The sequence below is a fragment of the Sus scrofa genome, chromosome 13 (assembly GCF_000003025.6).
Source record: "Sus scrofa isolate TJ Tabasco breed Duroc chromosome 13, Sscrofa11.1, whole genome shotgun sequence".
NCBI lineage: Eukaryota > Metazoa > Chordata > Mammalia > Artiodactyla > Suidae > Sus > Sus scrofa.
In genome coordinates, this window is record NC_010455.5 from 197,130,898 (window position 1) to 197,158,850 (window position 27,953).

The following is a 27,953-nucleotide window of genomic DNA, read 5'->3' on the forward strand; positions in this document are numbered from 1 at the left end:
TAATAAAAGACAAACATCTATATTTATTAAACGATGAACATCTTGTTTTCACCCTTTTATGCATTATGACTCTTCATAACTTCAATGACCTTTTGTCTTTGAGTATTATAAGCCAATGGCTGTTCACACTCAACATGTACAAATAACATTCAGTTTATCACAAACTAGACAGTAGGATACCCTTTAAGCAAACGCCTAGTTTCTACACACTTTGATTCTTCCTATCCCAAGATACTGAATTAGCTACCTTCTGTGGAGTTTGGGTTCCTTTTTGTGGAGACTAGTGTCAAAGTTAAGAGCTAGACAACTATATTTCTAAAAGCATAAATTCACATTGATTTTTCTAATTTACATCCTAGTACCAGCTTCTACTTTTATCACAATATGCGATTTTATCAACCAGTAACATGTTCCTTTGTATCTTCTAACGTCCTAAAAATGGCATAGGACAGTGTTTGGCGTATAGATGCTTACTTATGTTGAGTGAACTCTAGAAAAAAAGTGAATCAGTTGTTTTTGCAGCAAAGGCACCTATGTGAAATGATGTACCTGGACTTCCCATCTGATGGCAGTTGCTGACTGCGGTCAACAAGAGGTAGGGTAATGCTGCCAGCTGCCTGGGGAAACCTACTTGGACCAGAGGCAGTGAGGAGGGTCTCTTGGCAAAGGTCTCGTTTCTTTTTTCTGGCACTCTGCTTCCCCGGGACCCTCTGTGCTCCCTCCTGTCTTAAGGTGGGAGTTGATTATCTTCTGTTTGTAACTAGTGTACATCTGTGCTGTTCCCTTGCGGGAAGGTCGTCCTGTTGGGCAGGCAGGGCTCTTAGGCCACCCGGAAGGAGGCTCGGCAGTCTCAGGCGGGCTGGTTGCCTGGCTGTGGGCCAGGTGGCCATTGCCTGTTCGCTCAGCTATTAAAGAAAGAAATGTGGTTGGTCCTCTGTGTAGGGTCAAGTGCATGTGCCCAGTATGTCAACCCAGACCTCCTGGTTCCCGAACTGAATATCCAAATTGGAAATACTGGCTAGAGTGGGAAATGCACGCAGTCTCATGATACTCTTTACTAGTCTGGGTAGATTGCCTTCCATCCTCTCAAACTATGAAGCTAAAATATGGGTATGGTAGAAATTGTCAATTATTAGAGGAAAGTTTAATGATACTTCAAAGCATACTACCCTCAGAAGTGGGAGCTCCCCAGAAGTTTTATGACACCAACTTATGATGAGAATAATTAGCGAAATCTCAATTCAAATCGGCATAGATATACTCAACATGGGGGAAGAGCTATTAACTTCCTAGACTTGTTAACTAACTCTATGAGAAAGAACATAAGATTAAGTTTTGGTATCCTGCTTGGCTGAGAGCAAAAGGAATTCTGAATGACCAGTTTGACTGTAACCAAGAAGGCCCCACGCAGGTAAAACCTGCAAGACCACTGGAGACTATACCGGTATGCTTTGGATCTTTTAGGGCTGAGTCCATGAGGAAAGCCACTCTGCAGTGGTCAGAATTTGTTCAAAGCTGGCTCCATCCCTGGACAAGGACATTTCATTCCTCTCTGACCCAACGGATCTTGCCATTTTCTCCAAGCTGTACAGTGCCACTGGCCACCAGCTGGAGGGCTGAGGGAAATATTTTATGCTCTGCTAATTTTACTCTTTCAGAGAGAGTTTCAATGGTGTCTCCCCTCTTCACTGGAACAGCTTCTTGTAAAACAATTTGTCCAGCATCGACATCCTCCTGGAAAGGAAAAGAAAATTTCGAACATTACTCTGGCCAGTACAATTTACATTTAAATACTAATAACGCTTTGGTAGGAAGAGACATACTCACAGCTACGAAATGCACAGTGCACCCAGTGACCGTGACCCCGGCATCCAGGACTTGCTCATGGGCATTTGAACCCTTAAATGAAGGGAGCAAGGATGGGTGGATGTTGAGCATTTTCCCTGGAAATTAATTAAAGCGTAGCTGTCAGAATTTAATAAAATCTTATGTATTCTGTCAAGGAACATACACTTTCCTGTCTAGAATCAGGAGTCAACAGGAGCAGGATTTCTCTAGGATGGGTGTTCTCTTTGTCAAGGCAGGAGGTGAGTTAAGGGGAGGTATAGGCTCCTCTGGGAGGAGCAGGTTTCCGCCTTGCGCAGCTGAAGACACATACCCTGAGGGGGAGTCTGAACAGGCACCTGCAGTGACCTTAAATTGGATGGGACAGGGTCTAATCTGGATGACAAGGCTCTTGAAGAAAATTCAGCTTGTTGCTGGTTTCCGCATAAGGAACTCTCTGCGCTTGACTTCTAACCACAAAGTGGCATGTCCACCAGCCAGATGCTGGATTAGTCAGTCTGTGAGCCTTGTGCCACCCAAGGCACTGCCTGTTGTATATTGTCCCCCAAGTGCTCTAACTATATTCATTGAAGAAAACATAACACTCTCTGGAGAGAAAATGCATTTACTGACCAAACATGTGCACAAACAGGACCACAGGAGGCGGCGCAAACTTGTGGGAAAAGGCATTAAGGGGCGACGCCGCCGTGCTTGCCCTCTTCAGGCAAAGAATGGTTCACGCGTCCTCGGGGAGGAGCAACTGCTCATGAAGGGATACCGGGAATCACCCTCTGGCTTCTGAACAAGTGAAAAGTCTCTTCCCCATATTTGTTCAGAAGATGAAATGTTACATTTGTAGCCACACATGAAACCAATTCAAGCTATGATAGAAAACATAATTCTAGCAGGCCAACAACAACAAAACCAGTAAAGAAACACGACAATAAATCACCACTGGGTCACTCTCTAGGCTGAGGTAAAGGAACTGCAGTTACGACCTGGGTCAAAATAAAATGTCCTAGTAAGTATCTCCTGACTGGGACCATTTGGCCAGTCAACCACCCTGTAGTCCTTTTTCAGTCATGTGTCAGTGTGGTGTCAAAGAATTTCTGCTCACCATTCCATTTTCTAACAAAGGGGCCAGATAAAATTCTCATGAATCCTGCAAGACAGACTATGTCTGTGGAGAACTCTTCAAGGACTTGGTCAACTGCCATGTCGAATGCTACACGATCTTTATATAATTTGTGATTAATTACCTAGAGTGGAAAAAGAGAAGTACAGTCTGTTTTCAACATATTTGCCAAAAAAATTTTTTAAAACGCCATCTTTACACATAATTAAGGAATGGAGAGGATGAAGCAGAAAGGCAAGCCCGGCACCCACCCCAAATCCGGAAGTCCAAGGAACAGCTGGGGGTAGATTTTGAGTTTAAATGTAGCCTGCAGGAAGATTCTTTTCAAAGGAACTTACCCTGGTGGGGATGCCGGCTCTTGCTGCTTTATCTAAGCCGGCCACTGCTGCTTTGTTGGAGATCACAACAATGATGTGTGCAGAGCTACTTGGTGCCTGAGTGCTCTCGATGAGGGCTTGGAGGTTCGATCCTGAAAAGGGGAGAAAGACACAGGTGAACTCACACTGTTTTTTTTTTTTTTTTTTTCATGGCCACACCTGCAGCATGGGGCTTTCCCAGGCTAGGGGCTGAACTGGAGCTGCAGATGAAGCCTACACCACAGCCACAGCTAAGCTGGGTTAGAGCTGCATCTGCAACCTGCTTCACAGCTTGCGGCAACACTGGATGCTTGATCCACTGAGCATCCTGACTACATCCTCACAGACATTATGTTGGGTTCTGAACCCGCTGAGCCACGGGAACTCCAGGTCACTGCTGAGCCACCGGAACTCCAGCTTACATTTCTTAAAAAGGTTTATACCTTTTTTTTTTTTTTTTTTGTCTTTTTAGGGCCACACCTGCAGCATATGGAGGTTCCCAGGCTAGTGGTCAAATTGGAGCTGTAGCTGCCGGCCTACACTACAGCCACAGCAACACCAGATCCTTAACCCACTAAGCGAGGCCAGGATCAAACCTGAGTCCTCAAGGATACTGGTCAAATTTGTTTCCACTGAGCCATGATGGGAGCCGTTTACGCATTTTGAATAGAGAGTGGTCAGGACTTTTGAAAAGATCGGCAAAATTTGTGAGGCTTTTTGCATCCTCTTGAAATAATGGATTAGTATTTTATGAAAATAGGAGTTTCTGGTTTGAGGATGTGAGATTGCTTCTGCAAAATAATATGATGTAGTATAGCAGTAGAAATGGTACAAACTTTAAAACTAATGAGGAATAACCTGCTTAATTAAGCAAGAAAAATCAATCCTCTCGAGAAGAATAAACTACTGTGGTCCTTACAAGAGTTTCTTTGCTTTACCATCAACTTGGGTCTAAAGTATCTCAAAACCTTAAAGTGGATTTGTAAAGCAATTACCCTTCTGGGAATGTATCCTAAAGAAATAATCAGATATGCACTTATGAACTTACTGTTTATTTACTTATTTTGCTGTTTCAGGGCCACACCTGAGACATATGGAGGTTCCCAGGACAGGAGTCTAATCGGACCTATAGCTGCAAGCCTATATCACAGCCACAGCAATGCAGATTGACCTTGTCTGCGACCTACACCACAGCTCATGGCAACGCTGGATCCTTAACCCACTGAGCAAGGCAAGGGATCAAACCTGTGTCCTCATGGATGCTAGTCAGATTCGTTAACCACTGAGCCATGATGGGAACTCCAAACTTACTGTATATTTACAAGGATGTTCATAGCAATGTTACTTAAAATAGTGGGGGGAAAAAAATCACACTATATTATATTGATCCATCAGAGAGAATACAATGCTCTTATTATCTTACCCTGTCACAAGAGTCCAACACAAATTTCATATCACTAGTAACAATGTTTAAAAAAGCCTCAACGGTGGACTTCCTGTGAGGCTCACAATAAAAAAGCCTCAACTGTTAAAGACTTTTCAACTACGAATCTATGATTCAAGTTGGAATTTCCACGTTTTTCATCTTTTCTAGTTTCTCTCTCTTCAGTCATCTTCCTGACACCCTCAATTCTCCTTAGAAGCTGTCTCTCAAGTGGAAAGACGGAGGATGTAGAAAAGATAACACTCCTTAATGATACCCAGCCCCACTCTACGGAGACTGTTCTCATAGTTGGAAGGAGCGTTTTGTTTTGTTTTGTTTTTTCTTTTGAGGGGCGGTGGTGGAGAGGGAGAAAAGGAAGAGCATTGCTACAGCTGCATAGTAAAGAGGAAGCCATATCTCACCTGTGCCAGATATTAAGACAGCTACTCTTGCCTTTTTCGGTTGAACAGAGAAATGATTTTTCAGGGTGCCATTCTCCAACACTGATCCATTTATTTGCATGCTTTCAATCAGATGCTTGACTTTCACACGAGGAGAACCTTTGTTTCAAACACACCCAATAAATAACTAAAGAACCATTATGAATTAACAGTAATATGGAAAGGGAAGTGTTTTAATTTCCTGAAAGTAAACATATATAATAGCCCACTTCAACTAAAAGTTACAGCACCATATCTAAACATACAGCGGACAGATTACTGCCTGCCAGTGATCCATCTCCCCCTTCCCACTAATCTTCCGCCCACAATAGTGCTAGGACCTCTTGGCCTCAACAGTAGGCATGCAAATCAAGCAAGACCATTCAAACATTTGATAGAGGATGTTGAGAAAGAGAGGGTTTCTCTTATTGCAACGGGAGCTGAAGGATGTGGGCTCAACATGTCTTTCCGGTATTTGGAGAGCCTGCCTGAAAATGAAACCCACACAATAAAGGAATGAAAGACAGATACAAAATCAACAAGCCCTGGCATCTCCGTTAGCGAATGTGAGTTTGTTTTCTGTCATTCTGCCAATTTCCAGTACTTCTTAGAGTCCTGAGTAATATATAGTACTTGTCAGGGTGCTCACTCATTACCCCTTAACTGAGCTGAACCGCAAAGCAGAGCCTGAGACAAGGTCTTGCGTGCAAGGAGATTACTTTGGGAAAGGATCCTAGGGAACCAGAATGAGGGTGGGGAGAATGATATGGGGGAGCCAACATAAGAGTGTAATTGAACTGGCCACCACGTGGGCAAGTGGGTCTTGATTCCACTGGGCCCCTCAAAGAAGCCACGTGGACTGTGGCTCAGAACTGCTCCCTTCTTCTGTCCCTAAAGTCGGCATTTATTCACTAGCTCTCACCCCATCGGTCAGGGGTCGTCCTGTAGGGTGTAGCTATGCAGGTGTGAGTGCTGCACAGAGGTGTCAGGCCCCTGAGGCAGGAATGAAGAGACCTGCGGTATTACTGGCAGGGGTGTTTCATGTTACAGCCATAGCAGTAGCTGGACCAGAAGGTGGGCAGAGAGCTAGCAAGGCAGGGCATAGTCATATTTCAGATTATACATCTAAGAGCAACTAAATAAGGAGCAATTACCTTCAGGACACGCTACCACCTTGCCAATCACCCAGGCTTCTTCCTTATGCCGCTCAATATCTTGCAGAATCTGCTCTGTCAGATCCTTTGACACCACGAGGGCAGCCCCAATCCCACAGTTAAATGTTCTGGCCATCTCTTCTTCTGAGAGATGTCCTAGCTGCTGTAACCAGGAGAAGATCCTGGGGATCCTCCAGGTCCGGGCGTCTGAAAACAAGTCACAGTTGTCCGATTAACCTACTCCTGATACGGAGTGAATGCGTTGCTTCCTGTCTCATTCTTGTTTCTGACCTTGACTGCTTCACTCAAGATTGTCTCTATCTCTGCCACTAATCCCACTTCCACCCCCCGGTAATCTGGGGGCTGATATCTACCCTCACCAAGCTGCCTTTTTTTTTTGTCTTTCTAGGGCTGCACCCATGGCACATGGAAGTTCCCAGGCTAGGGGTCAAATCGGAGCTGTAGATGCTGGCCTATGCCACAGCCACAGCAATGGTAGATATGAGCCATGTCTGCAACGTACACCACAGCTCATAGCAATGCCAGATCCTTTAACCCACTGAGCGAGGCCGGGGATCAAACCTGCAGCCTCATGGTTCCTAGTCGGATTCGTTTCCGCCGCACCACACTGGGAACTCCCAAGTTGCTTTCTGACACTGCTGACCAGTGTCATGTAGAAATCCTTGCTTGGAGTTGATACTTTTACATGGTTTACTCCCTGCTTCGGATGAGTCTTTTTTAGAAAGTCCACCTCTGAACCTTCACACTGGCTGGAACACTGAGCAACACCTTTTGGGGTCCTCCACTCTCTTAGCTATAAGGCTTACTCTCTGCACATGGGCACCCAACTGGACTTTCACTCACAGAAACATTGCAACAAACACTGTATTCCCACTTCCTACTCCACATGTGCACTACTTACCCAGAGTTTCCTCCCACAGTGTGTTTTTTCTTCTAATGGTTTTCTGAACAAAAGTTCTTTTGAGCAATCTTACCTAAATCCACCCCAAATTTCTGAGGGAGGACTCTGGGGATGTTTTCCAGCAATCCTCCACCAGTAATATGGGCAAAGGCCTTAACATGTCCCGAGCGTAGTACAGGTAACAGCGAATGGCTGTAGATTCTGGTCGGAGTCAGAAGTAAGTCCCCTGTTAGGAAGGTAAGACAAACATTTAGTCTATGAATATAAAACAAAGCATATATAAAAAATGATTCTGAAAGAGAGAAAGAATGACTGTGACCCTGCCCGACACACCAGTTCTACAATAATGTCCAAACAGCCAAACCACAGGATAAGTAACCTGCTGCATTCTAACTTAAAGTAACAAAAGAGTAACCCCACAAAGTCATTGCTCAGGCATTTCTTTTTTTGTCTTTTCAAGGCCACACCCACAGCATATGGAAGTTCCCAGGTTAGGGGTCAGATCAGAGCTGGAGCTACTGGGCTACACCACAGCCACAGCAACGCCAGATCCGAGCTGCATCTGTGACCTACACCACAGCTCACAGCAACACCAGATCCTGAACCCACTGAGTGAGGCCAGGGATGGAACCCTCGTCCTCCTGGATACTAGTCAAGTTTGTTACTGCTGAGTCATGACGGGAACTCCCTGCTCAGATGTCTCAAAGCAGAAGAGTTTAAACGTGAGTAAGTTTACCCAAGGTCTGGTCACCACAGCCATCAGGTGCTGGAGAGGAGTACTGGAGGGAAGATTTTGCTATGATTTTCCTCACAAGGCTAAATCCATTGCTGTGAAGACCAGATGAAGCCACTCCAATAACAGCGTCCCCTTCCGTGATTCTTTCCAGATGAGGGAGTTTCTGATCTCGTTCCATGGCACCAACGGCAAAACCGGCTAAGTCATACTCTCCAGGAGGGTACATGTCGGGCATTTCTGCGTTTCACCCCCTGGCAGAAAAAGAAAACAAGAGCAAGAAGTCGCTGGATATTTATAAAAATGTCTAGAAAGTAGTGACACCAGCTACTCTTCATATGAACAATTAAACACATTCAATAAAATGTACTCTTAAGAGTCACCCAATAAAACTTTCCAATCAGGCATGCTTTCAGGAGGAAGAGCATTAATTTCCACAAAGGGTGAGTATAGCCTCCAAACATTATTATTTTTACGGGATGAATGCTCAAGCGGAATTTAATGCCCTTTCCCTAGAAGTTTAGTTTCAGAAATGCTTCCACCTGTATTTGATCTTTATAATCACTCTATGCTCCAATAAGAGTCAGGCTTAGGGAAGTGATATAAGCAGATTTGCCTAACTCCAAATGCCCTGGCCTAAAAAAATAAGCCCTGGGAGTTCCTGTTGCGGCTCAGCGGTTAACGAATCTCACTAGCATCCATGAGGCACAGGTTTGATCCCTGGCCTAGGTCAGTGGGTTAAGGATCTGGTGTTGCTGTGAGCTGTGGTTGTAGGTCACAGACACGGCTCGGATCTGTTGTGGTGTAGGCCATCAGCCGCAGCTCTGATTTGATCCCTAGCCTGGGATGCTCCATATGCCATTGGTCTGGCCCTAAAAAAGAAAAAAAAAAAAAAAAAAAAAGCCCTGGTTCACGGTGCTACCATATCACACAAATATAGGGTCTAGGTAGGCAGATCCAAACTAGAAACTGTTCGAACAGACGGCTGAAAGGCAATTTTGGCTTTTGGGACAGACATGTCCACAGAAATAGTATTGTAATTTAAGCAATATTTCCATTAACCTTGGGTACATTTTATTTTTAGTGTCATTTCTTTTTTCTTTTTTTAGGGCCGAAAGTGCTGCCTATGGAAGTTCCCAGACTCAGAGTTGAATCAGAGCTGCAGCTGCTGGCCTGCACCACAGCCACAGCAACTCACGATCCAAGCTGTGTCTGTGACCTACACACAGCTCACGGCAATGCCGGATCCTTTAATCCACCGAGCAAAGCCATGACTGAACCTGCATCCTCATGGATACTAGCTGGGTTCTTAACCCACTGAGCCACAAGGGAACTCCTTAGTGTCATTTCTGTAGGAAAATAGGGCTTAAGTTAATTCAGAATGCCCTCTGCTGCAGGGCCATGAGGCAGAAACAGCCCTACCCTGTCTGTCCAGGAGGCCAGGGAGAGATGGAAGTGAAATGGTGGTCAAGGGTCACAGAGAAAGAGAAGGCCTGGCTGATGGTGCTGGACTGACTACTGAGTCTGGGTCTGGGGGACAAACCCTTGAGGGGAGGGCTGGAGGGCATCAAGGCAGAAGTTTTCCTTAGTATTATCTGTATTTTATCTACCTCAACTTGCGACAGTTTCTCTTGTTGGCTCTATTAGCTCTGTTGGTACCATGTTTATACATGGTGCTGAAACACAGTAAGAAAGACGTGTGATTAAAATGGATGATCATACCGAGGAGAGCACATCCGGCTTTTTTACAAGCTTCAGCGATTCCAGCCACAACAGCTTCCGTCGTATTGAGGTCAAGTTTTCCACAGGAAAAGTAATCGAGGAAAAAGAGGGGCTCGGCTCCTTGTGCCAAAATATCATTTACACACATTGCAACCAAATCTTGACCAATGGTATCATGTTTATGGCACTGCTGGGCAATCTATATAAAAGGATAACAAAAGAGAATAAGCTCCAAACTCTATCTTATCAATTTATCAGTGGAGGCTAACAAATATTACTGACTTTTTGCTAGCTGTTCTGAAAACCTAAAGACAAAAGAACACGTGCTAAGCTACTTGGTACCAAAGTATTTCCTTTTATCTCTTAGAATAACCCTTCTGTCCAGATACAGCCTCAGCAACACGGTGTTAGAAACATAGACGTTTTAGCCAATTACATGTTTATTTGACATGTTTCCCTTTAGTACATATGTCAAAAGGAAAAACATATGTATTTGACACAGTAAATTATTCTCTTTCGCAAAAGGCCTTTATTAACCTAGGTGTCTGATTACCTTCAGTTTGGTTCCAACGCCGTCTGTCCCACAGGCTAGAAGAGGATCACTGAAACCAGCTGCTTTCAAATCAAAAAGACCAGCAAAACCTCCAAGATCAACATCACAACCTATAAAAAGAGAAAATTAATTACTTGTTGGATTTCTTCCTTTCTTTCTTTTTGGCTGCCCTGAAGCATAGAGTTCCTGGGCCAGGCACAGAATTTCCGTGCCAGGGATCAGATCTGAGCCACAGCTGAGAATGTAGTTTAAGATCATGGATAAGAAATGCTTTTCTGGGAGTTCCCGACGTGGCGCAGTGGTTAACGAATCCGACTAGGAACCATGAGGTTAGGTTCGGTCCCTACCCTTGCTCAGTGGGTTAACGATCCAGCGTTGCCGTGAGCTGTGGTGTAGGTTGCAGACGCGGCTCGGATCCCGGTTGCTGTGGCTCTGGCGTAGGCCGTGGCTCAGCTCCGATTGACCCCTAGCCTGGGAACCTCCATATGCCACGGGAGCGCCCAAAGAAATAGCAAAAAGCCAAAAAAAAAAAAAAAAAAGAATGCTTTTCTGGGAGTTCTGTTGTGATGCAGCAGAAATGAATCTGACCAGTATCCACGAGGACGAGGGTTTGATCCCTGGCCTCGCTCAGAGGTTAAGGATCCAGTGTTGCAATGAGCTGTGGTGTAGGTCGCAATATTGGCTTGGATCCGTGTTGCTGTGGTGTAGGCCTGCAGCTGTAGTTCTGGTTTGACCCCTAGCCTGGGAACTTCCATATGCCACAGGTGAGGCCCTAAAAAGCAAATGAAAGCGGAGTTCCCATCCTGGCTCAGTGGTTAACGAATCTGACTAGGAACCATGAGGTTGAGGGTTCAATCCCTAGCCTTGTTGGTGGGTTAAGGAGCTGGTGTTGCTGCGGCTGTGGCGTAGGCCGGCAGCTACAGCTCTGATTCATCCCTAGCCTGGGAACCTCCATATACCATGGGCCAGGCCCTAGAAAAGACAAAAAAAAAAAAAAAAAAAAAAAAACCCAAGAAAATGCCTTTCTTTTTTTGTCTTTTTTATTTTTGGGCTTCGATTGGAGTCCTGGTAGGGTCGAATCGGCTGTACACGGCTACGAACGGGATCGAGGATCTGCAACCTACACTGGCTCACGGCACGCTGGATCGTACCATGATAAGGAGAACCCCTCATGTTCTAGTGATTACTTAACATTGACCACGAACTCTTTCTTTTTTTTTTGGTTTGTGCCTGTGGCATGTGTAAGCTCTGGGTCTGGGGATGGAACCCATGCCACAGCAGTGACAATACCAGATCCTTAACCTGCTGGGGAACTCCCAAGAAAAACTATTTTTTTAAAAAAATTATATTTGATTTACAATGTCCTGTCAATTTCTGCTGAACAGTAAAGTGACCCACTTATACATACATACATATACACACACATTCTTTTTCTCACATTATCCTCCATCATGTTCCACCACAAGTGATTAGATATAGTTCCCTGTGCTATACAGCAGGATCTCATGGCTTATCCACTCCAAATGCTATACAGAAATGCTTTTCTTAGTATTAAAGAAGCAGAAGACTATGAATTTGGCTTAAACAGGCCACGACTTAACAGCAACTTGGCATTAATCTGGAACATTTTCCTTAGTAAACTACAAAGCCCCAAATCAATTTACAATGGTTTCTCATGGTTAGTGAACCAGCAAAGGAAAGATCTGACTTACCTGGTCTGGAAGTGGCTTTTGCTAATGGCTTAATTTTTTTGACCAGCATATTTCCAGCTGCAATGTCTACCCCAGATTCCTTGTACGTCAGGCCCCTAAAGAGTTTAAAAAAAAAAAAAAACACAAAACTAAGACATTACCTAAATGCGAGGGGGAAATTATTTTAATCTCACTGAGTCAAAAAAATTAAAATTAGGGTTATAAGAACTCAACAAAGAAATCTCCAATGAAGCTGAACTCTTTATTACAAAAATAGAGAACTATTATTCTAAATAGCATAGGTAAGAACAATGAGAAATAAGGTTTTAAAAAACTATGAAAAAGCAAAACCAGGTGATAACTTTCAGTACAATCATTTCCAGCTACAATAGGGCCAACAAGCTGGGGTGGTAATTTAGAGATCAAGTTTGTAAATGGCACTGTGGTAGTCCTGCTTTACCAAAATGACAACTGTGGCCTAGTGGGATGCAGTAATGCAGGAAGAAGTAGATTAAGTTTCATGAGAAGTAAGGTACCAGGGTATAAACAGACGTAACAGCTTTAGCAGTTAACTCTAATAAAGTTAGCAGTCCAGGATCAGGCTCAGATCATTAGGAAATGAAGTGGTTAAAAACAACCCTTTTCAGAGTTCCTGTCTCGGCTCAGTGGCTAATCAATCTGACTAGCATCCATGAGGACGCAGGTTCCTTTCCTGGCCTTGCTCAGTGGGTTAAGGATCCGGTGTTGCCGTGAGTTGTGGTGTAGGCCACAGATGTGGCTCGGATCTAATGTTGCTGTGGCTGTGGTGTAGGCTGACAGCTACAGCTCTGATTTGACCCCTAGCCTGGGAACCTCCATATCCCATGGGTGCAGCCCTAAAAAGCAAAAAACAAAAACAAAAAAACAACCCTTTTCTCAGGTAGCAGTTGGCACTGCAGCCTCTCATTTTCTTCATCTTTACTTCAAAGAACTCAGGGTAGTAGTAAGATGTCAAGTCCCTTATAGAGCATTTCAATAGACTCTAATCATTCTAAAATAAAAAAATAAATTCCATTATTTAAACTTAAAATGTTCTCTGTCAATAACAGTACAGTTTGAATTAAGCTGCTAAAAATTTCTCTCCCAAAAAACACTTATTTCTCATAGATGAAATCAATGAACAAATTTTTTTTTTGTTTTTTGTTTTTTTTTGTCTTTTAGGGCCAGACTGGCAGCACATGGAGGTTCCCAGGCTAGGGGTCGAATCAGAGCTGTAGCCGCCGGCCTATGCCACAACCACAGCCAATTAGGGATCCGAACCTCATCTGTGACCTACACCACAGCTCACAGCAACGCCATTCTTAACCCACTGAGCAAAGGCAGGGATCCAACTTGCGTCCTCATGGATGCTAGTTGGGTTTGTTAACCACTGAGCCACAATGGGAACTTCTCAATGAACAATTTTTTTTTTTTTTTTTTTTGGTCTTTTTGCCATTTCTAGGGCTGCTCCCACAGCATATGGAAGTTCCCAGGCTAGAGGTCTAATCGGAGCTGTAGCCGCTGGCCTACGCCAGAGCCACAGCAACGCGGGATCCGAGCCGCGTCTGCAACCTACACCACAGCTCACGGCAACGCCACATCGTTAACCCACTGAGCAAGGGCAGGGACCGAACCCGCAACCTCATGGTTCCTAGTCATATTCGTTAACCACTGCGCCACGACAGGAACTCCTCAATGAACAATTTTAATTGTGGTAGTTCTGCTATAGCTCAGCAGGTTAAGGACCTGGTGATGCTGTCACCTCTGTGGCTTGGGTTCAGTCCCTGGCCTCGGAACTTTTGTATGCTGCAGGCACAGCCAAAAGAAAAAAAAAAAGGAAGACAAAAACTAGTAATTGTGATATATGCTTAAATCAAAACACTCACATTTGCAGTTAATATTAATAGTTCATTGTTTAAAGAAATAGTTATATATGAAAACAAATGAATTGGAGTTCCCGTCGTGGCGCAGCAATTAACGAATCCGACTAGGAACCATGAGGTTGCTGTTCGATCCCTGCCCTTGCTCAGTGGGTTGACGATCCGGTGCTGCCTTGAGCTGTGGTGTAGGCTGCAGACGCAGCTCGGATCCCACATTGCTGTTGCTGTGGGCCTGGCATAGGCTGGCAGCTACAGCTCCTATTAGACCCCTAGCCTGGGAACCTCCATATGCCGCTGGAGCAGCCCAAGAAATGGCAAAAAAAACAAAAAAAAAAAAAAAAAATCAATAAGGGCTTAAAAACAACAACAGCAATAAAAATTTCCGGACTTTCCACAGTGGCACTGTGGGTTAAGAATCTGACTGCAGTGGCTCAGATCCCTGTGGAGGCATGGGTTTGATATTCCGCCCATAATTGCTACAGCTATGACTCAAAGATTCAATCCCTGGCTTGGGAAATTCCATATGCCAGCCATAAAAACAAAACAAAAACCACACAAACAAACATTTAAGTAATGAATATAAATGTGGTGACAGATAAGATGGCCCAACATTTATAGCATAATTAAATTAAGCTGTAAAGTTGGATGACCAATATTTTCATCTTGAAGTCTCTGACAAAACCAGGAACATCTGTAAGATAATAAATTCAACAGTAATATGTAAACATAACTCAAGGAATAAAAATCCTTTCCCCGTCTTTACTGATGAATAGCTGACAAGTGACTTCATACATTTATAAAGTATATAATATGAAAAAGTCTTCAGCATCACTGTAATTTTACTGAACTTTTCAAACATGAGGAGCTACAATGAGGTTTGCTCCATTTCATTTAAATACTGTGAGGAGTAGTTCTGATTCAAACTAAATACGAAGCAAAATCAGACCAGTCTCACAAGGAATTAAGACTGTAGAATGACTTCTGTATAGGATTAGTGGAGTTTTCTACATGGCCATTTTTTTGCCAGTTCTGAAGCTGTACTATGGTCACAGAAATTCACCTGGGCTGCTGGAGGAAAGCTATGGCACGACAGCCAATGTCCTTCCTATAAATGGCTCCCTCAAACTTTATAGCAGCGAGTCCTTTCTTGGCTTCTTCCAGGGCTGAGATGAGATTTTCCTGGATGGCCGTTACCGTAAGGACCCTACCCCCATTAGTCACCACTTTGCCATCTTTTAGGGCAGTGCCTGCTTGAAACACCTCCAGTCCTAAAGCTTGAGCCTCATGAAACCCTGTAAGAAAGCACATTTGACAAATCAATCACAATAATATTTACACGTGGCTTACAACTTTCAGAAGGTTTTTTATTTTTTTCCCTTTTAAATAAAATCTTTATTTCCTTTAAATGAATCTTCCCAAGAATCCTATCAGGAAGAATTTCTGTAACATAATGGTGAATAGACCCTTTCTCCTAAGAACAGTCTGTTCTGCTTTAGGGTGACAACTGAATTCCTAAAACATTGCTGTCATAAATCTCACATGATTTTTCCAATGAGGGAGGAAAGGAAAAAAGAACCTAAGCCCTGAAAAGTTTGAGATAAGGATGGTTATTTTCTGACAAGTTAAAAAAAGAAACATTAAAAACGCTAAACATCGAGTTCCTGTTGTGGTGCAGTGGAAACGAATCCGACTAGAAACCATGAGGTTGCAGGTTTGATCCCTGGCCTCGCTCAGTGGGTTAAGGATCTGGCGTTGATGTGAGCTGTGGTGTAGGCTGCAGACATGGCTTGGATCCCATGTTGCTGTATTTGTGGTGTAGGCTGGCAACTGTAGCTCTGATTAGACACCTAGCCTGAGAACCTCCATATGCTGCCAGTGTGGTCCTAAAAAGCCAAAAAAAAAAAATGGCTAAGTAAACATCAATAAATATCAATGAATAAATCCCACATTTGATAATTTTTTTTAAGGGGTACATATCCACATAAGGAGGTTCGCAGGCTAGGGGTCGAATTGGAGCTATAGCCTCCAGCCGACGACACAGCCATGGCAATGTGGGATCTGAGCCACATCTGAGACCTATACCACAGCTCACGGCAATGCCGGATCCTTAACCCACTGAGCAAGGGCAGGGACCGAACCTGCAACCTCATGGATACTAGTTGGATTCATTTCTGATGAGCCACAACGGGAACTCCCCTCCATCACATTTTTCTTTTTTGTCTAAAATTTTTTAGGGCCGCACCCACAGCATATGGAGGTTCCCAAGCTATGGGTTGAATTGGAGTTGTAGCTGCCAGCCTTCACCACAGCCACAGCAACATGAGATCTGAGCTGAATCTTCTACCTACACCACAGCTCATGGCAACATCGGATCCTTAACCACTGAGCAAGGCCAGGGATCAAACCTTCGACCTCATGGATGCTAGTTGGGTTCGTTAACCACTGAGCCACGACAGGACCTCCTGCTTTCCTTCTTTTTAAAAATAACCAATAAGATCATTGCAATGTAAAACATATTCTTAGTTCTTCCTTAATGTTGCAAAATTTCAAGATAATTTGATTTAAATTAGGTTTTGGGCTGAGCCTAAAAGAAAATCCCTAAAAAAAAAAAAAAAAAAAAATCTTTTTTTTTTTTGAATCACTTGAGTCTGTTATGCAGGATGGGAAATGGACAACAGTTCTTTAAGTACAGTAATTCTGGGTATCTGGACACCCATATCCAACAAGCAACCTCTGAAAGGTTACTGATGGACTTACACTCTTAAAAGGAGCAGAACACAGCATGAGACAAGGTCTACTGTGGTACTGGTCACTTGTCACATTGTCATCAAAACTTTTCCCCTGCTTTTTAGGGCCGAACCCATGGCAAATGGAGGTTCCCAGACTAGGGGTCCAATGGGAGCTACAGCTGCCAGCCTACTCCACAGCCACAGCAATGACAGATCTGAGCTGAGTCTGTGACCTACACCACAGCTCACGGCAATGCCAGATCCTTAACCCACTGAGCGAGGCCAGGGATTGAGCCCTTGACCTCATGGATCCTAGTCAGGTTTGTTAACCACCGAACCACGAGGGGAACTCCTTAATCCAATCTTTGGCTCTCTGTTATCTCTCACCTGTTATCTCTACACCCTTGGTGTAGTCTCCTGGATAACCTTTACTTGCCATGACCACAGTTACGGCAGCGCGGTTGTCATGCCAAACAGGCAGAGATGTGCACAGTCTACCATCTAAGGTAGCCTGGATCACTTCATAAAGATCACTTTTCAGAAGCGGGAGGATCACCTAGAAAAACATAATGCGAACTTCAGTTCTCCTTAGACATTTTATTCACCGGGATGTCAGCAGAAGTTGCACGTTTCTCAAAGGTAATTATTTCAAGGCTGATAAATCCTAAGATTAAAACAGCAGACATCTCCTACAAAGTATTTACATGATTATCTTTATGACTCACTTGGCACTCTGGATCACCGAAACGGCAGTTAAACTCCAAAACTTTTGGACCATTCTTGGTCAGCATTATACCAGCATAGAGAATACCTTCACAAAAGAAAAAAAAAATCTATAATGAAGACATTGTATTGTGAATAGGAAAACTAGAATATAAACTTGTAGTACTCAAAATTTTGGAATCATCATAACAAATGCTATGACCAAATAGTGGCCAATTAAAAGCTGGTTAATAAAAAAGGAAAGGGAGGAGTTCCTGCTGTGGCGCCATGGAAACAATCCGACTAGTATCTATGAGGATGTGGGTTTGATCCCCGGCCTCGCTCAGTGGGTCAGGGATCTGGCATGGCCATGAGCTGTGGTGTAGGTCACAGACACAGCTTGGATCCTGCAATACTGTGGCTGTGGTGTAAGCTGGCCACTGTAGCTCCAATTTGACCCCTAGCCTGGGTACTTTCATGTGCTGCAAGTGAAGGCCTAGAAAATCAAAACAAAAACAAAAACAAAAAAAGAGAGAAAATGGTGTAAAGTTCCTCTACAGGTAATGTCCACAAGGACATCAGTGTACCTACCTGTGTATGGGACACCCTCCTGCTGCATGCCAGCCACTGTCTTCTGAAGAATCGTATCTTTAATTTTTAGCAACAAATCCTTAGAAACCTGGGGAACACAGAAATATTTAAATGTAATTGTTATTTTATTTTTATTTATTTATTTTGTCTTTTTGTCCTTTTCTAGGGCTGCACTTGTGGCATAAGGAGGTTCCCAGGCCAGAGGTCTAATCGGAGCTACAGCTGCCAGCCTACACCAGAGCCACAGCAATGCCAGATCTGAGCCACATCTTCGACCTACACCATAGCTCACGGCAACGCCAGATCCTTAACTCACTCAGCAGGGCCAGGGATCGAACCTGAAACCTCATGGTTCCTAGTTGGATTGAGTCTGCTGTGTCAACAGGAACTCCCTGTAATTGTTATTTTATTTTATTTAATTTTATTTATTTTTGTCTTTTTGCCTTTTCTAGGGCCGCACTCACAGCATACGGACATTCTAATCGGAGCTCTAGCTGCTGGCCTACACCAGAGCCACAGCAATGCAGGAGCCAAGCCGAGTCTGCAACCTATACCACAGTTCACGGCAACGCCGGATCCTTAATCCACTGAGCGAGGCCAGGGATCGAACCGGCAACCTCATGGTTCCTAGGTGGATTCGAGTCTGCTGCGTCACAACAGGAACTCCCTGTAATTGTTATTTTATAAAAAAGTCATCTTGTAGTAGGACAAAAAACTATCATTGGGCTAAGCACTTTAAATTCATATATTTTAAAAATCTTCATACTGATCCTATCAGGTGGGTAGGTATTTAGCCTTATTCTTATGAAGAGGGAAAGAAGACCTCTGATGCTCATCAGCAGAAGCTGGATGATGTATTTACTGTATCTGTCATTTCAGACTAAGTGACTTCATTACTAAACCTATGGATTTTCCAACTTTTACAGGTTTAAAGCCCACTAAAAATAGTATCTTGGGACATAAAAATACAACGAAAAAATCCTTGCCCACCTTGAGGCTCCTCTGTGTATCTGCAGTATATCCTATGCATAATTCATAAGCCTATAAACTTGAGAATCTAGAATCTAGAGTTTATAAATTAATTACAGAAATTAGACCTAGAGGTTTTTTTTTTTTTTTGTCTTTTTGCCATTTCTTGGGCCACTTCCACGGCATATGGAGTTTCCCAGGCTAGGGGTCTAATCGGAGCTGTAGCTGCCAGCTTATGCCAGAAACAGCAACTCGGGATCCGAGCCGCATCTGCAACCTACACCACAGCTCACGGCAATGCCGGATCATTAACCCACTGAGCAAGGGCAGGGACTGAACCCGCAACCTCATGGTTCCTAGTCGGATTTGTTAACCACTGCGCCACGACGGGAACTCCTAGAGTTTGTTTTCGAAATCACTTTTACCAAATGGTAGAAGTGCTTTTTTTTTGGGCTGTGTCACAGCATGCATTAAGTTCCTAGGCCAGGGATCAAATCCAAGCCACAGCAGTGACAGCACCAAATGCTTAACCTCTATGTCACCAGGGAACTCCAACCAAATGGTAGTTTTAATCCATAAAGTCTAAAGTAAATGCTATTTGGTTGAGTTTCTTTGGTTTGTTTTTTTGTCTTTTTTTAGGGCTGCACCTGTGACACATGGAGGTGCTCAGGCTAGGGGTTGAACTGGAGCTATAGCTGCTGGCCCACACCACAGCCACAGCAATGCCAGATACAAACTGCGTCTCTGACCTACACCACAACTCACAGTAATGTTGGATCCTTAACCCACTAAGCGAGGCAAGGGATCAAACCTGCATCCTCATGGACACTAGTCAGATTTGTTCCCGCTGAGTCACGATGGGAACTCCCAACCCTATTTGGTTTTAATCTTTTAATTAAGAACAGTATTTAAAAGGTACTATATTATTAGCACAAATGATTATAACTATCATCAATGAAAAGAATGGGTGAGTTTTTATAGTGCTAATCTATTTATAATATACTCGAAGTTTTTTAAATAAAAACTTTCCTAGAGAAGGCAAAAAGACAAAAATAAATAAATAAATAAATAAAAACTTTCCAAGAATTATTTGGAAACATATTTTATCCATTACGAAGTAGAAAACCTAGAGGAAAAATACGTCTGACCTGGTTCTCAATTCACCATTCTTTTTTTTTTTTTTTTTGGCTGAACCCACAGTATGCAGAAATTATTCCAGGACCAAGGATCAAGACTGTACCACAGCAGTGACAACACTGGATCCTTAACTGCTAGGCCACCAGGGAACTCCCCACCACACACATTTTTACTAAGCACTTAGCGTGACGCATAAAAGATAATCCTAGGTTATAAATGGCTCCCATGGGTTAAAAATAGGATGTAGAGAGAAGGGGCTAGAAGGATCCATTCAAGCCATACCTCAGTAAGTTCTCCAAAGGCTTTTAGAAAAGGTTAGTTTCAGAGTGAGATCAAGAGAGATACTTTTCATTTAACAGGAAAACCAAATTGGTGAATAGTATATCATTTACAGAGGGGAAAAAAAAAACCCAAAACAGAAAGTGTCTAAGAGCTCTTTGAGAAAATCAAACAATTCCTACTGAACTTCAGCTGAGCCTGTGGGAAGTACCTGAGGTGCTGGACAATAGGCTCCCATTCCCCCCGTGTTGGGGCCATGATCTCCATCCAGCAATCGCTTATGGTCCTGTGCTGGGGGCATGGGGGCCACAGTCCTCCCATCAGTGAAGCACAGGCACTGCAGAGAAGACAAACAGTCCATTAACCTCCACTGCCCAAAAGTCAAAAGATAATTTAACAAGAAGGACTAAAGGTACTTTAACTCTTAAGAGAAGTTTTCTTTCTTTCTTCCCTTTTTTAGGGCTGCACCTACAGCATACGGAAGCCCCCCAGGCTAGGGGTCTAAATGAAGCTGCAGCTGCTGGCCTACACCACAGCCAAAGAAACACGAATCCGAGCCATATTGTGGGCTGCACCACAGCTTGTGGCAATGCTGGATCCTTAACCCACTGGTGAGGCCAGGGATCGAACCTGAATCCTCCTGGATACTAGTCAGGTTCTTAACCTGTAGGGCCACAATGGGAACTCTAAAAGTTTTCTTTTTTTTAAAGTAAAATGATTTAAAACATAAATAACCCTATGTTTCCTACATCAAGAATCAGAAGACCCTGTATACTCAATTTCTGAAGGATGTATTTTTTTTTTAATTACTCAAATGAATTTATCACATCTGTAGTTGTATAATGATCATAACAATCTAATTTCACAGGATTTCCATCCCACAGCCCAGGATGTATAATGTTTGATCTAGGTTAAAAAAAAAAAAAAATCACGCTCCTCTCAGAGTAAAATACATCAACCTTTGCTCCCCTTAAATAATGGTCCATATAAGTCCAGGTCCTCTACTGATACACTGGGGATGACTAATGGATAAATCCCTTTTTCATTCATTTGGATCCCAAATACTAAACATATACGAGTCCCTTTGTAACTGTTCTGTTTCTGCTTAGTTGAAGCAACCAGAGTAAATCAAACCTTTTTTGGGCTTATCAGTCAGATAACCTAGCTTATACTCTATAAAAGCACAAAAGATGGATGAATATACATACAGACACCTCTTCTCCTTCAAGAAGTTCTTCAATGACAATTGTTTCTCCAGCTTCTCCGAAAGCCCTATCCTTATTGTGGATTAAAAAACACGACAAAAAGGAGACATAAATTATAAGCTTTTAAGTTTGATTTAATTCGCTGTTGCCCTTTCCCATCATTTGTATTATGAACCAGTGCATTAGTTCCTTTTCTGAAAACATCAAAGGAACACGTGTCTTTTTAATTTTTTTTTCCTCTTTTTAGGGCCGAACCCGAGGCACATGGAAGTTCCTAGGCTAGGGGGTTGAACCAGAGCCGCAACTGCTGGCCTATGCCATAGCCATAGCCATGCAGGATCTGAGCCAAGCCTGTGACCTACACTGCCACGAACAGCAACACCAGAACAGATCCTTATCCCACCGAGCAGGGCCAGGGATCGAACCTGAGTCCCCAGGGACACCATCAGGTTGGTTACTGCTGAGCCACAACGGGAACTCCAACGTTTCCTATTTTTAAAGTGGCAATGACGTAGGGTTAGCACTGGTACAGATGAAATGAACACATCAATAAAACTCCCTTGGCGATCCAGTTTTCCGGATTCAAATAAAGTAACAGAAAAACAGAAGTTTTCAACATTACCATTTAACTCTCATTTCTGATTATCATTAGGTTTGTTTATAATTGCTTATAACAATTACACTGAAGAATGTCTGTGACGGCAGATTTGTACAAGGGAGAGAAACCCGCAAGAACCAAGGAGGACCATAAAAGCAAAGTATATCAATTCACTGCTTCACTTTTCATAGACCTGAGACACAAAGGACAAATGCTTTTGTCTTCATGGATGGTTGAGTGTGTATTTATATTATTTACCTTTCAGCAGCAGACAACAAAGGATGCTAGATGGAACTTACTTGCAAAGAGGAGGATCATTGTTTAGCTACCACTATAGATCTGTAATAACCCTTTTATAGAGATGGATTCTAACACACAGTAAGTTTACAAATATTCCTAAAGAAAACATTTAGCAAACACACAGGTAAGCTATTGCTCATAATATTGTGTGTTAAAATCCATCTCTATAGTTTTTTTTTTGTGTGTGTGTCTTTCTATTGCTGCACCTTCGACATATGGAAGCTCCCAGGCTAGGGGTCCACAGCCACAGAAACTGGGGATCCGAGCCATGTCTGCAACCTATACCACAGCCCATGGCAATGCCAGAACCTTAACACTGAGCAAGGCCAGGGATCAAACCCTCATCCTCATGGATGCTAGCAGGTTTGTTACCGCTGAGCCACAACAGGAACTCCCATCTCTATAGAGGTTTTTGTTTTTTTTTGTCTTTTCACTTTTCTAGGGCTGCTCCTGTGGCTTATGGAGGTTTCCAGGCTAGAGGTGGAATTGGAGCTGTGGCCTACGCAGTGGCCACGCCAGAGCCACAGCAACTCGGGATCCGAGCTGAGTCTGTGACCTACACCACAGCTCACGGCAACGCCAGATCCTTAACCCACTGAGCAAGGCCAGGGATCGAACCCGCAACCTCAATGTTCCTAGTCGGATTCGTTAACCGCTGCGCCATGACGTGAACTCCCTCTATAGTGTTTTTATCCAGTGTGACTAGAAAATTATAAACTCTTTCAGAGGGATCAACTGACCTGCATGATCTCCTGTACAGCTTTGCAGGCCTCTTCTTTGCTCTCCGCAATAATCACCCCTTTCCCTGCTGCAAGACCACTGGCCTTCACAACCAAAGCAGGGAAATCTGCACTGTGGAGACAGTAAATTTCAATATCCAATAAATCCTTACAATTCAAAACTTTAAAATGCTTTGGGATTTTGGATTGGTATGCTATAGCAACAACTGAAAAGCAGAAAAAAAAAAATGTTAGCACCATTTTGATGTATTTCCTGCCAGGATCTTTTCCCCCTATGTATTCCCTTTTTCTTTTCTTTTCTTTTTTTTTTTGGTCTTTTTAGGGCTGCACCCAAGGCATACAGAGGTTCCCAGGCTAGGGGTCCAATCAGAGCTGTTGCTGCCAGCCTACGCCAGAGCCACAGCAATGCCAGATCCGAGCCATGTCTGCAACCTACACCATAGCTCACAGCAATGCCGAATCCTTAACCCACTGAGCGAGGCCAGGGATCGAACCCACGTCCTCATGGATGCTAGTCAGATTCGTTTCTGCTAAGCCACGATAGGAACTCCTCCCCTGTGTATTCCTTTACAGTTGTAATCATATGGCACATACAGTTTTGCTTTTCTCACTTATGAGATCATATAAACATAATTTTTTGGGGGGAAAAAACCATTGTACAGCACAGATATGGAATGATATTTAAGATACAGAACCATATAAACATGGATGCTCAGATCATTTCTCCAAGTACACACAAGAAACTTGGTAGTTTCTTATGTTGAGATCTAGAGATCTAGGAGGAAACTTACCCAAAGTAAGTAACAAAAGTATTCCTTCCAAGGTAGACTACTAGGGTATAATAAAACTCAACGTAGGGTGAAAAAGGAATGAAGACTGAAACTGGGAGTTCCTGTTGTGGCTCAGCAGTAACAAACCAGACTATTATCCATGAGGATACAGGTTCGATCCCTGGCCACGCTCAGTGGGTTTGGTGTTGCCCTGAGCTGTGGTATAGGTCATAGACACAGCTTGGTTCTGGTGTTGCTGTGGCTATGGCGCAGGCAGACAGCTGCAGTTCCAATTCAACCTTTAGCCTGGGAACTTCCATATGCCACACATGCAGCCCTAAAAGAAAGAAAAAAAAAAAAAAAAAAAAAAAGGAAAAGAATGAAATTGACCCAACTAAAAGGAAAACTTACCAGGTAAGGAGAATTGCCAACAAAAAAAGGGCAAAGGCATGTATGTGCCAATATAACATTCATTTATTGCTCAATGTTTTCCATAGAACAGAGAACAGGATGTTTAATTTTAAGATTTAGAATTGAATAGTGGTGGCAGAAGGCCAAGTGATGATTCCTCACTCTAGTTAATTATTTATGAAGAAAATCAATATACTTTATGTTGTAAGATGCCCCTGTGTCAATTTGGCATGACTGTAGAACCAAATGCATCCTTCCTCCTAGAAACTATTTAGTAATAAATATTTTAAAAATTTATCTTTTTGCAAGGCCACAATACTGTATATCTTCATATGCGTAAAATTCTATTTTATCTTGATGTTGGAAAAAGGTAATTACATACTCTGAGTTTTCCCTACAATTATCTTACTCTAAACCTGTAACATAAAAGGGGCCCACATATTCATATATCCTAACAACTGCCTTTCACAGGCAGTCTTCCGTCTACCTCATAATGAAGCTACAGGCTTCTTCAGGTTTGGTGAAAGCTCTCCATTGTGCCGTTGGGATTCCATGTCGATCCATAAACTCTTTGGCAAATCTTTTGCTGGACTCTAACTGAGCTGCTTCTGCTGTGGGGCCAAAGCACCGTACTCCTGCAGATGTCAGGTTCCCAACAATTCCTAGTGATGGAAATAAGCCTGAGTTGAGTCAAGGATTGTGCAGGGCTTTTCATTCTGAAGACTTAGAATTAGACCAAAACTAAGGCAGATGGCAGAGAATAACCAAGTTTTTCATGTTTTCTACAGGATAGCAACAAAGTGCTACTAACACATGATTTAAATCCAACAAAGGTTATTTGTTACATTTGAACATATGGATTATTAAATAGACGCCAGAGCAGAATAAAAACGTAAAATATTTGCCACAGATGCAAATCTGATCTCTCATTTGTCATATCATTGATGCTTGGAGGAAAAAAAAAATCTCAGAATCCATAAATTTCAAAAGAGTGAAAGCTTTTTCCAATGTAGTGTTATATTAGAAACCTCCATCTGTAAAATGCATTAGATTAGATAATCTACACAAGCTTAGATGATGGCACAGTGTATGCCATATACAACAATAAACAGGAGGAGTCCCCGTCAGGGCTCAGCGGAAAAGTATCTGACTAGCATCCTTGAGGACGCAGGTTCCATCCCTGGCCTCGCTCAGTGGGTTGAGGATCCAGCATTGCCGTGAGCTGTGGTGTAGGTTGCAGACACGGCTCAGATCTGGTGTTGCTGTGGCTGTGGTGTAGGCCGGCAGGTGTAGCTCTGATTTAAGCCCTAGCCTGGGAACCTCCATATGCCTCCGGTGTGGCCTTAAAAAGACAAACAAACAAACAAAGCAATAAACAGGAATGAACTTTACCAGCAGCCAGAGGTGCCTCTGGTCCAACAACTACAAACTCAATTTTCTCCTCTTTGCAGAACTGAGCAAGGGCAGCATGATCACTGACGGAGACATCTGTGAAGAGAAAAAAGAAATAAACACATCTTGTTTACAAAAACATTCTTTAAGTCAACAAAGTGTGTTGCTGAAAACTAAGTACTATACTTTGGTCTACCCATGAACTGCTGGTTTTCTTTTACTGGTACAGATGATAATTTCACCAGGAGAAATTCAGAGCAGAGTACATTAGGCTAACCAACAAAGCTCAATTCTGAGTAAGTTTTCCAAGAGCTATAAAGCACTTTCTTGACTATGGTGTTCATGTCACTAGTGCTGATTGTTAAGTAAAAAAAATATATCAGAGAGTATACTTAGAAACCAGTCTTTTAGAAGTTCCCGTCGTGGCTCAGTGGTTAATGAATCCGACTAGGAACCATAAAGTTGCAGGTTCGATCCCTGGCCTCGCTCAGTGCGTTAGGGATCCAGTGTTGTTGTGAGCTGAGGTGTAGGTTGCAGACACAGCTCGGATCCTGAGTTGCTGTGGCTGTGGTGAATGTTGGGTCATAAATATCAAGCAAAATAACATCAACTGTGAACAAATTAGGCAAAATTGATGAGAGCTACATTGAGAGGCTATTTCTGATTAGGCCAGGAAGGGTCTTTTGTGCAAAGACATTTAAGCTAAGACCTGAATGATGATTTTAAGACCTAGCTCACTTCTCCAATGGGCCAGGTAAATTTTCTCTCTTGAAGGAGTTTTAAGGAGTATCGAGATCAATACATACGAAGCATCGTTGGTTCTATAGGCATCTTCTGCTTTACTGTATCTGAGCCATCATTCTTAGGCTGGCTGAACACACGTGCTATTGGTGATATGTGTGGGGAAGTGGAGAAAAGGCAGAGTTCGCTATCTCTAGGAACTGCCTGAGTTGGATAAGGATAGAGTGGTGTGTGTTCTGGTTTAGTAGCTGCAAACACAACTGGGCTGAACAGAGCCAACCACCTCAGCACAGCAAAGGGTGGCAAGAGGAGGATGACACATCTAACCTGTCACTGTAAGTGACAACAGCCTCATGACCACCTTGGGAGGTTAATAGACCAGTCTGTGTAACATCAGTTGTATCTAAATAAAATGTGTATGTTCTTAAAAAATACCCAGCAATCCCCCCTGCCACCCCCCACCCGCGAAACAATAACTTACTCCCAGAGCTAAGATCCTAGGGTACTAGGCACAGAGTACAACCTGTAAAATAAGGCAGGTGGGTTCCTTGCCCTCATATAGCTTACATTCTAGAACAGAAATGAAGATGGGAGATAGACAATAGGAAAGTAAAAATAGATACAGACAATGGTTCATGATTGAGAATAAGTGAAATGGCGGTGGACATACTTCATGGAGAAACTTTGGGAAAGTCCTCTCTGAGGAGGCAACGTAAATTGAGAATGATGAGAAGCCAGTCATGCCAGGAGTGTAACGAAGTCCAAGGCAACTGTTTGGGAAACTGGCAGGCCTACATGGACGGAGCGACAGTGAAAAGAATACAAAGGATATGAAAAATTAGGCTGGAAAGGCAGGCAGAGGCCAGATCAGAAAGGGTTTTGCAAGGAACAGCAAGGAGTTGGAGTTTTATGCTAAGTAGTATGAGAAGCCACTGAAGAGTCTAACGCAGCCTAATAACTGATCATTGTCTCATATTTACTGGCAGAAGAGATAAAGGTTGAGATCTATCATGGAGTGAGAAGTGCTAGAACTTACATTTAGCACTGCTCATTTTTTCCTCTCCCCAAATACACACCAAACCTTTAACCTGTGTTAGACACTTGGTGATCTTTTAAATTGACATTTGATAAGGTTTAAAGTAAGGAAATGCCACACTCTGAAAAATAGAATACCTTAAATTTGCAACACGTGGCACGTATTTAAATCACCACATAAATTTTTGGGTTAAGAAAACATTCAAATCTGAATAGCTATTGACCTTATAAAGAAGAGATGTGATTGACAGTTCATCATTTGCAATTGTTGACTATTACTTTAAAACATGATTACCAGTATTTGAAATCTTTTCGGAGGAGGCAGTGCCGGCATTTCCCGGGGTAACCAACACTTGTTTGACATGATTAGACTGTGCAAGTTTCCAGGCCAGTGTATGTTCCCTTCCTCCATTGCCAATTACAAGTACTTGGGCTGCCATTGCTGTCTGTGAAGCAGGAATTCAACAGTAAAATGAAAGCTGCAGAAAGAAAACCAGTTGATA

General features: G+C 43.0%; 1 protein-coding gene across 1 annotated transcript; it reads right to left on the reverse strand.

Annotated features, from left to right (window-relative positions):
* On the reverse strand, positions 1 to 27,900 carry GART (phosphoribosylglycinamide formyltransferase, phosphoribosylglycinamide synthetase, phosphoribosylaminoimidazole synthetase). The gene is given in 21 exon segments (XM_021070945.1): positions 1 to 1,734; positions 1,828 to 1,943; positions 2,942 to 3,083; positions 3,298 to 3,428; positions 5,161 to 5,298; positions 6,333 to 6,539; positions 7,328 to 7,480; positions 7,991 to 8,241; positions 9,685 to 9,908; positions 10,263 to 10,372; positions 11,975 to 12,069; positions 14,912 to 15,143; positions 16,968 to 17,136; positions 17,306 to 17,391; positions 17,874 to 17,961; positions 20,470 to 20,595; positions 21,467 to 21,535; positions 23,102 to 23,213; positions 24,770 to 24,944; positions 25,675 to 25,770; positions 27,746 to 27,900. Coding segments are annotated over 21 exon segments (3,057 nt in total). The 5' UTR covers positions 27,891 to 27,900; the 3' UTR covers positions 1 to 1,542.